This window comes from Sminthopsis crassicaudata, chromosome 4 (assembly GCF_048593235.1).
Source record: "Sminthopsis crassicaudata isolate SCR6 chromosome 4, ASM4859323v1, whole genome shotgun sequence".
In the NCBI taxonomy this organism is placed as follows: domain Eukaryota; kingdom Metazoa; phylum Chordata; class Mammalia; order Dasyuromorphia; family Dasyuridae; genus Sminthopsis; species Sminthopsis crassicaudata.
In genome coordinates, this window is record NC_133620.1 from 444,904,173 (window position 1) to 444,916,958 (window position 12,786).

General features: G+C 44.9%; 1 protein-coding gene across 1 annotated transcript; it reads left to right on the forward strand.

Annotated features, from left to right (window-relative positions):
• Nucleotides 1-12,145, forward strand: HEATR9 (HEAT repeat containing 9). The gene is made up of 15 exons (XM_074265557.1): nucleotides 1-208; nucleotides 521-570; nucleotides 2,105-2,244; nucleotides 2,710-2,803; nucleotides 2,965-3,021; nucleotides 3,288-3,344; nucleotides 3,676-3,733; nucleotides 5,380-5,510; nucleotides 6,333-6,521; nucleotides 7,397-7,489; nucleotides 7,750-7,869; nucleotides 7,972-8,045; nucleotides 9,633-9,684; nucleotides 10,224-10,310; nucleotides 11,753-12,145. Exons 1-15 carry the CDS (start codon nucleotides 97-99, stop codon nucleotides 12,143-12,145), a joined length of 1,707 nt encoding a protein of 568 aa, XP_074121658.1. The 5' UTR covers nucleotides 1-96.
• The last annotated feature ends 641 nt before the right edge of the window (nucleotides 12,146-12,786 follow it).

A 12,786-nucleotide genomic window follows, 5' to 3' on the forward strand; every position in this document is an offset into this window, starting at 1 on the left:
GTTAAGCCATGACTTCTCCTGGTTATCTCCTCCTTAAATAGTTTTTCACATTTCTCTTAAGGGCATCTGTCTTAGGACAGAAATGCCCTCATATTAATGACTTCAAAGAAAAATATTAATTATAACCATATGAAGAAGCTAGTCAAGCACTCTTCCAGTATCCCGGAATTAACATGGATATCTCAGGAAGATGAAGAAAAATTCAGAGGTAAGCCTTGGATCAGTCAGGAGCAAGAATTGGGGAATGAGAAGAAAAGGCTAGCAGCCCCACCCAGACGACTGAACTGAGGTGGGAGGAAGGGAGAGGTGAGAAGGAAGATGTTGAAACCCCAGTTCGACACTGCTGAGAGAAGGGACTCATATCTTCCTGCCCCCCCACCTCTCACACACACTGCCCCATCCCACCATTTGTTCTAATCCCCAGTATCCATGGGAGTCGTCCTTCACTACTTGACACAGCATCTCTCTCTCCCTTGGGTTTCATCCCCAATGTGCCTTTTTCCTGCTCTTGCCCCTACAGCTCAACAACTGATCATCAGTCTGAGTCGCAGACTCCCTTCCTGCCACCAGGTAGGATTCTGCAGCTCTATGAAGTGGAATCTGTCTCAGACCCAGAGTCCTGGCTCCCAAGAGGCATAAATGTTCACAGGCCGTGCATGTCTTTTTAGTAGTGGCTGCAAACAGTGAGAGCATCTCCTCTGTGTGCCAGAGAGCCCATGGCCTTATCTTGAGGTTTACAGTTGGCTATGGGAGGAACTGTCACTCAGCTAGATGTTAGGTTTGTCTGTCTGGTCCCCACATTGCCTTTATGTCTTCACTCTCTTCCCAGCCCCGTTACCCTGCCACCATTCTGCCATGTGAGGATCGTTGAAAAGAATTCAATAAGAATTTATTAAGTGTCGATCATTTGCAAGGCATTGTGCAATAGTCTGAAAATTTAAGGACAAAAATAAAAATTTTGTTCTGAAGGAGTTTGCACTCTACTGAAAGAAAATGAGAATTCTAGACTTGAAAAGATACAGTGGAATAGGCAGTTTGGCTTCAAGTTTTTAAAATACTGCAAAAGATATTCTTTGTGTTCTCAGCACAGTCCTTGGCACACTGAAGGTGTGTAATAAATGCCTATTGACTTGTCTTGTAATTGGAACCATAAAGCAAAGCTAAGAGCATTGGGGGAAAATAAAGTTTGATGGAAAAAAAGTGAACTTCTAAACAATTGAAACTGTTCCAAGTAGAAGGGACCACAGAGGTGGTCAGGCAAAGGTCAGTTGCCTTATGCATGGAATTGTTTAGCAGCTTCTGGATTATGGAGAGGTTAGCCTTGATCACCTCTGAAGACCTTTCTACTCAGAAATTCTGGGATTCTATGAAATCATGAGCCCTTTCATGATGCTGTGAGATCAGAAAACTAGAGTAATACATTAAAGGCACAAGCACAGGCAAGGGAAAACAACATGATCCACGTGTTAGTTGACAATGTACTTCGAGACCCTGAAATGGCCATGGATGTAAAGGTTACCTTTCATCCATAGTTGTGGTGGTACCTGGGAAAAACTGAGCCTGCTTCTGTATATAAACCCTGGGAATACAGCCTGAGAGAATGGACAACACCCCAAAGTGATTTTCTCACTTAGCAGGAAATCTGATATAGGGAAGAGATACACGCTGGCAATCACGAGATTGGATCCTGTTTTGTCTTTTACTAGCTGTTTGACCTTAGGCAAGTCACTTAATCTGTAAAATGGGGTTAATGATACTGCACTACCAGTTTCTCAGTTCAGGAAGGTGCTCAGTGTTACAATGGAGAGTTTTTTGACTTGAATTTCAATCCCGCCTTAGGTACTGCTTACAAATTTTCAGCCTCATTTCTTCATCTATAAAACCATGGGTGGTAATAATAGCACCTTCTTCCCAGGGTTATTGTGGGAATCAAACTTCCCAGGGGGTATTGTGAGCACAGTGCCTGGCACACAGTAGACATTTTATAAATGTGTATTGGATTGAACTGAAATGAGAGAATACACATAAAGTGCTTTGCAGCTCTGAAAGTGTTATGTTAAGTGCTGGCTTACTAGCTTGTAATTATGATACATATGCCCACCAGAAAACTACAGCAACATTCCCACCATCTCCCTACAAATGGAGAAAATCAACCCCCAGGGATCCCGAGAACTCCAGCCATTTAATGAGAAGCTCGAATATCTGCAGGGTACACGAGTTGAAGATTCCACAGAAGGACTGGGAGTAAGATAACAATTGACGAAGCAGGCAAAGTATCTCTAATCAAGTGTTTGGGCAAAACCGTGGGTGCGGGAAGGGCTCAGCTATGTCACTTAATCCAGTTCCTTCCCCCCTCCTAGATAACTAAGTCCACAGTTGCAGCACCTTCTATATAGAAAAAGAAGAAGCAGATAAGGGGGAGATCCCATGGGTGGAAGAAGCTAATCACTAAGGCAACTAGCCCACCATGAATAGAAATTACACCGGCATAATGAATAATGTCAAAGGAGAGTCAGACCCCGGGCTAAGTTCAACCAGAGGACAGAATTCACTTTGAGTCTTTCCCACCATGATTGTTTCCCTGATCTCCCATGGAACAAGGCCACTGAGGAAGGGGGGAGAGGAGAGGCGGTGATTTTTGGAATATAGGAACAGCAGTGGGAACGGGAGAAAGGGCGGCCGGACTACCTATCCCGTTTGCCCAGCCAGGTCCTGTAACATTAGACAGCGTAGAGTACAATTCCCAACACCCCAGATGCCTGTGGAGTGCGTTATAGATCTCATGAAATGGCAGAGGCTAAAGGTGAGTAGCAAGCCTGAGCGGAGGAGGAGGGGCTGCAAGGGGGTTCCACAGATTGCCCAGGTCGTCTTCTGGGCCTGTGGAGAGCAGAGCTGTGAATGTGCACCTCTCATCTCATGTCACTCCTCATCCTCTGATTCCTTCCTGTCTCCTTGGGTGGCCAGGATCTCACCCGCAGCCTGAGTTCTTCCATAGAGGATGAACAGATCTATGCAGCTCAGGTGAGAGTATATGAAGGCCCCAAAGTCAGAGGTCAGTAGAATTGGGGGTAGGGAAAATTTAGATTCTAAATCTCAGTTGTGTCCAAAATAGTCCTGGATCACTCTTCTCCCTAACACCCCCAAACCACAAAAGCCTTCTTTCTTTGCCTTTTCCCTCCACCCCTGTACTCCCAGCCACCATCCTTACATGAGTCATGAGGGATCATGGTGCAACATTTCCCATCTTGGTGAGGACTGAAGCCCATCCTTTTCTGTGGATCCTCCAGGCCTTGGGTAAACTGAGAATCAGCAAGGAGTTCATCATAGAAGCACTCTGGGCTATGGTGAGTTGAAGAGCAAAATTAGCCTCAGACTACAAGAAAAACAAAGTAGAGAAAGGGGACATGTAGATCCTTCCGAGATAGTGGCAAGTTTGGAATTGGCCTTGGGCATGGGCCATCCTGGGGGAAGAAGCAAGGAGAAGGGAGCTCACTCTCCTTAGCTCAAGTAGAATAAAACAGGGACTCTGGAACACCCAAAAACACCCTAAAATGGAGTGATGGGACAAATGTCTTGATCACCCCCCCTGTTGTATTCCCTTGAGCGGATATGGAAATACCAGGGGACAAAGGACTGAGAGAGGTTGCTGACTCCCAAATTCCTATTTCCTAACAGGCTCAGGTAGGTTCTGAGAGAGTGAGGTATGAATGCTGCAGAAGCCTTGCTCTTCTAGGTGAGTAGATCTTCCCTCCATGGGGGAAGGTGGGGAGAGGCTATAATATTGTGATAATAGCTACCATTTGCATAGAGCACTTTAAGAGCATTCTTTACATAGAGCTTCACACATGTTATCGATCACCAATCCTGGGAGGCTACTGTTATTTCCATTTTGCGGATAAAGAAACTGAGCAAATTTAAGTTAACTAACTGAATAGGGTTCCAAGTCAAATATTTCATTCATTATGCTATTAGCTCAGCCTAGTATGTGTGTGTCCAGCACTGTGGCAAATACTATCATACTTGAGTCAAAAGGTTTAGATCTTAGCTTGCACCATTACTAGCTGTACTAGCTCTGAGACTTGGATCAAGTCACCTAACCCCTCTTTGCCTCAGTTGTTTTTTATTTAGAAAATAAGGGAGTGGAACTAAAGTATCTTTTAAGACTCCTTCTAGCTCTAAACATCATGAGATTGATTACACAACTATAGAAAGGGAAGGTATACAAATACATAGAAAAGAATGTTTAGGAGCACTAGCTCAAGCTGAAATCTGGAGCTGTCCAATGGTCTCATCATATCTCTTGGAAGAGTAAATAATAGAGAAAGAGGAAAATGGGAGAGTGAAAGCAAGGTGAAGAGAAAAAAAGAAAATAGTGGAAAATGGAGAAGGCAGGTAGATTGAAGAATGAGGAGGAGAATGCTGGGGTAGCAGAGGGAGAAGTCTTTCCTACCTAAGATAAAAGGAAGGCAAATAGAAAGGGTAATAATAAATGTATTGGGGAAGAGATGGCCCAGGGTAAGCCAGTGGGGTGAGGGTAAGGAATATAGACAAAGCTCCAATTGATGGATCTTGGTGCACATGGAATTTTCCATCATTAGCAATGCCAAAAAACTTAGTATTTTAGATTCCATGAATAAAGGGAATATTGCCCTACTCTATTTTTCCCTAGTCAGACCACATCTACAGTATTATGTTCAACACTAAGCACCACAGTTAGGACATTGATACAAAAGAAAACACCCAAGGATGGACAAGCAACTAGAATAATGAAGACCATCAAATTTATTCTCTATGAGGATTAAAAGAATTGAGAAGGTTTAGCTGGGAGAAGAGAAAACTCAAAGATGATATGACGTTGACTTCAAATATTAGAGTTAAAAGTTCAAATGAGAGATTAAATAGTCCTAGGGGACCAAATTAGGAATAATGGGGTGGAAGCTAGAAAGAAGCAAATTTAAACAATGTCATGAAAAGCTTCCTAAGAAAACTACCCCAAAATGAAGTAGGCTGCCAGACTGGGGGTGTAAATGAAGGGTTGTTGGAGGAGCATGGGCTTTCCCCTCACTAGAGCTCTTCAAGAAAGATCTGGATGACCACTTATCAGGTATGTTGTAGAGAAACACAGCTTGTGGGGATTCTTTATTGGGTATGTGGTCTTTGAGATCCTTCCAATTGATTATGTGATTCTGTAACTTAAGTCCTAAAGATTCTATCCCAAGGTTGGGGGAGGTAGAGGGGAGCGGTTGAGAATGTAATTCCAATGAGTGCCTTAACATGGAGTAGAGTAGAGGGAAAGGGCCAAAGGGATCACTTTTCCTGTGCCTTGAAGGATGACATTCCCCTGGGTTCTGCTTCTTACCTAAAGCCTCTCCTGTCTAGGCTGCCTAGATAAATTTGTGATCCTGTCTCTCATCGAACATCTAAAGGGATGCTCTGTTAATCGGAGGATGGACACCCTGATGGGACTTCATATGGCCCTCAATGCCTGGATCATGGTCTCCAAAAGCAAAGTAATTGTGGAAGGGGAGGGGGAAACAAAATTCACTGGGCACAAGGTGGGGTAGGGAGGAGGGAAAGAGAATAAAGCAACAAGTAGAAATGAGATAATAAAGACAATCTGGGGGGAAGGGAAAGTGAGAAAAGTAACAGAAAGACTCTTAACTAGGAAATAAGGAAGCTATCAAGTCCAGACAGAATCCGGCTCCTCAATTCATCCGTAAATTAACAAGCATTTCTTTGAGGGTTATTGTGAGAGAAGATAAAAGAAATACAAAGTAATCACCTTTCCTAGAAGAAAGATGGAGAAGGGACAGAAGCATCAATTAATGTACTAATTGTGATCTCACAACCACCTTGGGAAGTGGGTGCTATTATTCTCTTCACTATAATTGAATAACCTGAGGCAGACAGATGTCAAGGTGACTTGCTCAGAACCACATAGTTAATAATTATCTGAAATCTGAATTTAGTTCAAGCCCAATGCTCTAAAAAACCTACCACCAAGGGCAGGGAAGAGGTATTCTAAGGGTTCTATCTCCCTGCCCCCATCCACAGTCCCAGGGATAAATACAAGGAGCACCTAATATTTATTGGACTGCAATTCCCAGGTGGGTGAAGAGACATACCTGTTCTCAGGTAGTTTCTAGTCTGACAACAGATAACTCAGTACTTGAGTGAGATGCCATGGGGATACTCTACCAGGTGTTCACATCCAGGTGAAGAAGTGATACCTGCATACATAGGGAGCATGGGCCAAACTGTAGCAAGGGGAAAGGAGCAGAGCAGGAAAACCAATGGGGCTTCCTCATTCACACGCATACATTCCTCCCCAGCGAGAGCCTATAGGAGCCAAGAACACACTGATAAAGATCCTGATGTCGCTGATCAAGGGGAAGAACGCTCTGGATGACGTGGCCCTGGAAGCAGCTATGTGCCTGAGTTTCCTTGACCATGAAAATTCCATAGCCTGTGAGTTCTTACTCCAGTGCCTGACCCAAGGAGATATGAAGAGGAAGATGAAGGTTTGAGACTGCAGGCAGGGAGGCCGGGCTGGGAAATCTTCCATCCCCGCCACAGTGGCTCTTCCTTTGTCCAAGGAGGTCAACACCAGGCCCAGTCCCCTCTGGCTGTGTTCTCCAAAGGGAAATCAGTCAATAAACATTGATTATTGTGTGTTGGGCACTGTGCTAAGTACCAGGGATACAGAGAGACAAAAGACAGACTCTGCCCTCAAAGAGGGCAGACATAATAGGGGAGACAATGAAGGAGAAAGGGAATGGGGCAGGGATCCAGGACAAGGAACTAAGTGAGCCCTGGCTTTTCCCATTCTTGAGGACTTGGTTGAAACCTCAGGGAAACTGTGTCTAATGTGTGTGTTCACCCTGAAGCCCCTGAGATTAAGGAACACTCACTGCCCCCCTTCCTCCTCTACCAACCATCCCACCCCATCTTGATTCACCACCCACTTTCACTCCACCTCCATATGAGCAAGAGCACATTGAATATGGAGTCAGATAAGCTGACTTTGATACTTACTAATCTGTGGAACCTTGTGCAAGTCCTTAAGTCTCTCTAGGACTGTTTTCTCAACCACGAACTGTAAATGAGTTGGAGCTAGTAGACAGAGGAAGGGGGTGTTGAACAAGAGGATCTCTGAGGTCCCCTCCACTTCTGAATCTCAAAGTGATCTGTGCCTTCCCTTTCTAAGCCTCTGGATCTGTCTTTTGTCTCCCTGGGCCTTGTTGGTTTTGTCCTGCCATTCCTGATTCCATCTGATTCAGATCTGTCTTGCCCTAGGTCCCCCAGGCTCTTCTCATCCTCTTCCCCTGCCTCTTGAGTCCATTCCACTTTGACTCCTGCTACTTCCCACTCTCACTTAATCTTTTAACCACTCTAGGCAATGATGGTGTTAGTGAAGCTAATGAAGATATATACCTTGCCCATCCTCCAGGGTGCCATGGATCAACTAAGGAACTCCTTCGTGCAAAAGGTGGAAATGGTCCCTGAGAGCCGCTGTGCTCCCTTTGGGGAGGGAATCTTTCTCTTCATCTCTCCCTGGGTCGGGCATGGAGCAGAAACTTATAGGCTACAAAAACTCTGGGAAAGGTGGTGGGTTGGGAGGGAGGAGAGAGAATCTGCCAGGAGCCCACTCTTCCCTAAATCTTACACAGGAAGTTGTTCTTCCCTTCTGACAAATACCCCAAATCCTGGGTATGGCCATCCCACTCTCCATTTCTCTCCCATCCTCAGCACCGTTTAGAAGCCATCAAATTGCTTAAGATTTTTGGACTAGACAAGATTCAGAAGTTGGGGATGGAAAATGAAGTCTTTGAGCTACTTAGGTTGAAGGTTCATGAGGATCCCTTCCAAGTGAGTCCCCTTCCTTTCTTCCCTCCCCTTCTCTCTTCTCCTTGTCAATTCCTCTTCTCCTGTCACCATCTCTCATCTTACTCCCAATTCTTTGACCCCCAGGAAGTGAGAGAAGCTGTGGCAGAAGTAGTGGAGGCACTGAAAATGAAGCCGACGATGCTGAACATCATGGAGTCGTGAGAAACTTGGGGAGAAAGAGCTGGGGAAGGAGGGGAGAAAGCCCTCATTGGGCCTGCCCATGCTGTCCACCCTATGGGGAAGGGAACCCTGCCTGCTACTGGGAAGTGGAGGGCACTGTTAGTCAACCAGAAACTAATCTCTTGCTTTCATTGCCCTAAGAGAGAGTGGGCAGATTGGTTTCAGAGACAGACCCTTTCCCTTATCTGGGGATCCTGGGATACAAGGGCAGACGGAATGTTGGGAGAGGTCAGGAGGAGGATGGAATAAGATGGGAGACTGTAGGATGAGCAATGATGTAACGGACACTGGAAAGGGAGTATCCCAAAGGGAGAAGGGAGGAGGTGTGGTCCTCATGAGCATCTCCCTAGAGAAAGCAGAGGAAGAAGGGCAGGTCCTGGAGATGTCCAACAGACTTCCAAACATTTATTAGCTGCATGATCCTGCCCAGTCACTTGTAACTTTTTTAGATAAGTTTCCCACCTTAAATGAGGAGGTTGGACTCCATGGCCTCAAGGCCCCTTTCAGTCTTTCAGGTTTCAATATATTATTGTATAGCAGACAGTATAGAGTGAAATAGAGCAGAGGGTTTATGAAAACAGTGAGATCATCAGCTGAAAAGACAGTGTGGGATGAAATGAAGAATAGGGGGAAGGAAGTTGATAAGGAGAGAGAAAAAAAAGATGAAAGATAAGAGATCGGATGGGGAGGGAGAAATGGGATGAGGTAGAAAAGTAGGGATGAGATGTGGGAAGTGGGATGAGATCAGACGAGTAGTGAGACAGTAAGATAAGGTAGGGATGAAATGAAGTTGGACATATGAGCAGATATGAAGAATGGAGTGGCAGTGGGAGGGGGAGAATGGAGCAGGATTAGAATAAATGGGGAATGGGATCATGGGTGGTGGGAGAAGTAGAGCAATAGGATGGGAGGGATGAGAATAGGATGGAAGAGGAGGGAAGGGAATGAGCATTGATTTAGTGCCTACTGTGTGTCAGAAACTCTGTTATATGCTTTTTTATAAATATCTCATTTGAGATAATGGGGTGAAGGTAAGAATGGGGTGACAGAAGGAAGTCAGGACAAGAAGGTGGAATGGTAGGAGAAGTGGAAGGCTGGGTGAGAGCTCCGGGGTGATCACTGCAGATCAGACGGGAGAGTTCTCAAATCCCAGGTAGTGTCTTGACCTTTCTTGTGTGGTGAATAATACTTGTCTATAGCAAAATAGGCCTAATAAATGGTCTAGTGGGCCCCATCCCCAGACCTCCTTATGTCCGCTTTACTACTAAATTGTATAGCTCAGATTGTTCCCTCAGTTATTATCCAGCACCTTAGGAGAACAGCTTGGAGTTCATCAGCCCACAGTCACTTTTCCAACCATTCCTCTTTGACCTGGGAGGTACAGGGGATAAAGTCAGTCAGCCAATAAGCATCTATTAAGTGACTCCTACATGCACAATAATTTAGACAACAAATTGAAACCTCACCACTACTTGGGCAAGGGGATCACTAGTTAATGAAGGACCAATCCTTCTCCTTTTCCTTTCCTCTCCCAATGACCCCTTCCTCTGTTCCCTTCTACACAGGGAGCTTAATGACGCCAGTGCTTTGGTACGTCACCAGGCTGTCGTATCCATTGTAAGGCCAACTAAATTGATTTCCTGCCTCTTACCCCTTTTGCCAATCAGTCAGCAGCATTTATTAGACACCACCTATGGATTGGGCACTCCACCTGTAAATCCTCAGCAGTACAGTGATGAGAGGGAAGGTGGAGAGAAGGAGGAGGAGTGGTGGGTTGAGATAAGCCAGAGGGGAAAGAAAGGGAAAAAAGGGAGGATACACAACACTGCTGAGGACCGACAGTGATGGACTGCCCATTCTTGAGGGCTCGGGCTTGGAAGTCTTGGCTCAGGAACCAGGCTGTAGTCTAAGTCTGAATAGGGCAAGGGATAGTAAAAGGGTCATAGGCCAAGAAGCCTTGACTCCCTCAGCCTGGACACCAGCTTCACAGCTCCAGAAGAGCAGGTGCTGGTGAGGGCTACATTTCAGTGGGTTTCCTCTGCATCACCCCCATAAGACCCAGGAAAGTGGCGGGGCAGGATGGGAGACATCAAAGGACATTTGGTACTTCTTCCCAGGGCTGGATATCCAGCATCTTCTACTTTTGCTTTCCACAGGGTGTTCTGGGCATCCGCAATTCATACATATTCCATTTCCTCCTGGACATGCTGGATCTGGAAAGGAATCAAATGGTGAGAAAAACGGTGAGTTCCTCGCCCCCACCCTCTGCTTCTGATCCAGACTCTCCTGCCCTACACTTGTCATCCTTACTGCTTCCAGTCTCCACGTTCCAAAAGGCTTCAGTGCCTCCCCATCACCTGCTGGGTAAAATCCACCTTCCTCAGTCTGGCATTAAAGCCCCTGACTCCCCCTGCTACCCCATCTTAGTTTCTCCTTTATACAGACTTTTCATTTAAATCAGCTCTATCTCCTTTCCAAATTCCCTGTTAGACGGTGGTCCTTCAGTCATGGTTCATGCTCCACAGAATCCCTTCCCTATACTCTCACCCAATTCAAAGGCCTCAAGGCTTAGTTCGAATGCTGCCTCTTATATGGAGCCTCCTCTGATCATTCGGGCAGAGATAGAAATGATCTCTCTCTTTCCTCAACTTCTAAAGTCCTTATAATGTGTACCTATCTAATGGTACTTAGGTGGTGTCATATGCAGGGGTTCTCAAACTATGGCGCACGGGTCAGATGCAGCCCCCTGAGGACGTTTATGCAGCCCGCCGGGTTATGGCAAATGGACCGAGGGGCAGAGACAGAGTGTGAGGTTTTGTTTTTACTATAGTCTGGCCCTCCAACAGTCTGAGGGACCGGGAACTGGCCCCTCTTTAAAAAGTTTGAGGACCATTGAATAGGGCATAGATCTACAGTCAGACTCTTGTCCAGCTCCTCTCTCTCATGGGTCAAGTATAATGCCCCTGATAGAATGGGTGACCAACCAGATAGAAATAGAAGACCACAAGCCCCTTGAGGAAGGAGATTGAGTTACTTTTGTCAGTATTTCACTAGCACTGGGCAAAATGCTTGGCACAAAGTAGGTGATTAATAAAAGTTTGTTGAATTAAGGTGGCAGGATGGAGAGTACTTGACTGGAAGTTAAAAGATTTGAGTTTGAATAAAGAGGGGTCATTTAACCCCTCTCAGGCTTAGTTTCTTCATCTGTAAAATGGAATAATAACAGCACTTTCCTCTTAGCATGGTTGTGAGGCTCAAATGAGTAAATATATGTAAAGTGCTTTATAAGATCTTAAAGCAAAATATATGTTGCTGTTTTTATTATTAAAATTATAAAACTGAAAAAAAATTATAAAACTGGTTAGTGGTCATCTAGTTCAACTTCATTCACAGTGAGGAAAATTAAGGTCATAAAAGGTGGCATGACTTGCCCAAAATCATCCTGCTCATCATTGTCATAGCTGAAATAGAATTCTGGTATAGGGTTTTTACCACTTCATGACCATCTATTGTCAACCTTCCTTCAGCCTGGCTCTTTGAGGGTTGGGTAAAAGGGAGATGCAAAATCTCCTTGGCCTGGCCTCCTGAGAAAGAGCCGTGCTGTTCATTCCCCTCTCTACTCCAGACCCAAAAGAATCTATGCCTGGAGGAGCCAGCCTCTGAATCTCATAATCTTGTTTTACAGCTGGAAAAAGTACTCATTAACCTGGCCAAGAAAGATCCCTGGGTCCGGGAAAAGCTTCAGGATTGGAAGTTCCCGGTGGAGATAGAGAAACAGCTTGTGCTACAAAAGGGCAAAGAAAAGGCTCCGAAGCTCCAAAAGATGAGACGGGACATCGGGCACCAAAGGAAGTCTGTGTTCGGAAGCCTGAGCTCCTTGATGCCTCAAAAAATGTTTAGACGGAAAAAAGTAGTGGTGGAAAAGGAAAGCTCAGACTTTGATTTTCCTATCAAAGGCATCGCTTTAGCCTCTGACTACCCACCCTGTGTCAAAGTCCATGATAAAAAGGATCATCTTAAGAGACCTTGGGATTCCCCAGTCATCAGGAAGCACCTCAAGCAACTTGCTTCCTATTGAGTCAAGGCAAGTATGTCCTAATAACTTCCCTTCCACATTAACTTCACTCTTCTCCCCCACCACCTCCATTTTCTCTGTGATGGCAAATTTCCAAGACTGTCTCATAAATGAGTTAATAAATAATGAAAGCTAACTTGTCTCCAACACCATTCTTACTTTCAGAGTAAGTCAATATATATTTACTAAAGTACGATGTGCCAAAAAGAGACAAAAAAGTCTCCTCAAAGAGCTTATAATCTAATGAGGAAGACAACACGCAAACAAATATATACAAAACAAGCCTATATAGAATAAATAGGAAATAAGAGAAGAAAGGCACTAAAATTAACAGGCTGTAAAGTCCTGTGGGATTTTACTTGGAATTAGAAGGAAATTGAAGGAAGCCAAGGAGGTAAGTAGTCAGTGTAGAGAAGGGAAAGCATTTCCAGGCATGTGGGACAGCCAGAAAGAATACCTAAAAATCAAATTCCTTCACAATCTCTATGATTCTTAAAATCGTGGAAGAGAAAGACAGTAGTTTTAGAACTCAGAAAGTCCCAGCAGGAAAGGGTTTTGGGGTGAGAAGCCACATCACTGGTCTACAGGTTGGCTACCCCTGTCAGTTCCATCTCACAACCATCAATCCCAGCTGCCAAACAAAC

Excerpts from the sequence above, each read along its gene's own strand:
- HEATR9 (XM_074265557.1), top strand. The coding sequence starts at position 97 with ATGACTTCAAAGAAAAATATTAATTATAACCATATGAAGAAGCTAGTC. Across the intron at positions 571-2,104 it reads GACTCCCTTCCTGCCACCAG|AAAACTACAGCAACATTCCC; the intron begins GTAGGATTCTGC and ends TATGCCCACCAG. Across the intron at positions 3,734-5,379 it reads CAGAAGCCTTGCTCTTCTAG|GCTGCCTAGATAAATTTGTG; the intron begins GTGAGTAGATCT and ends TCTCCTGTCTAG.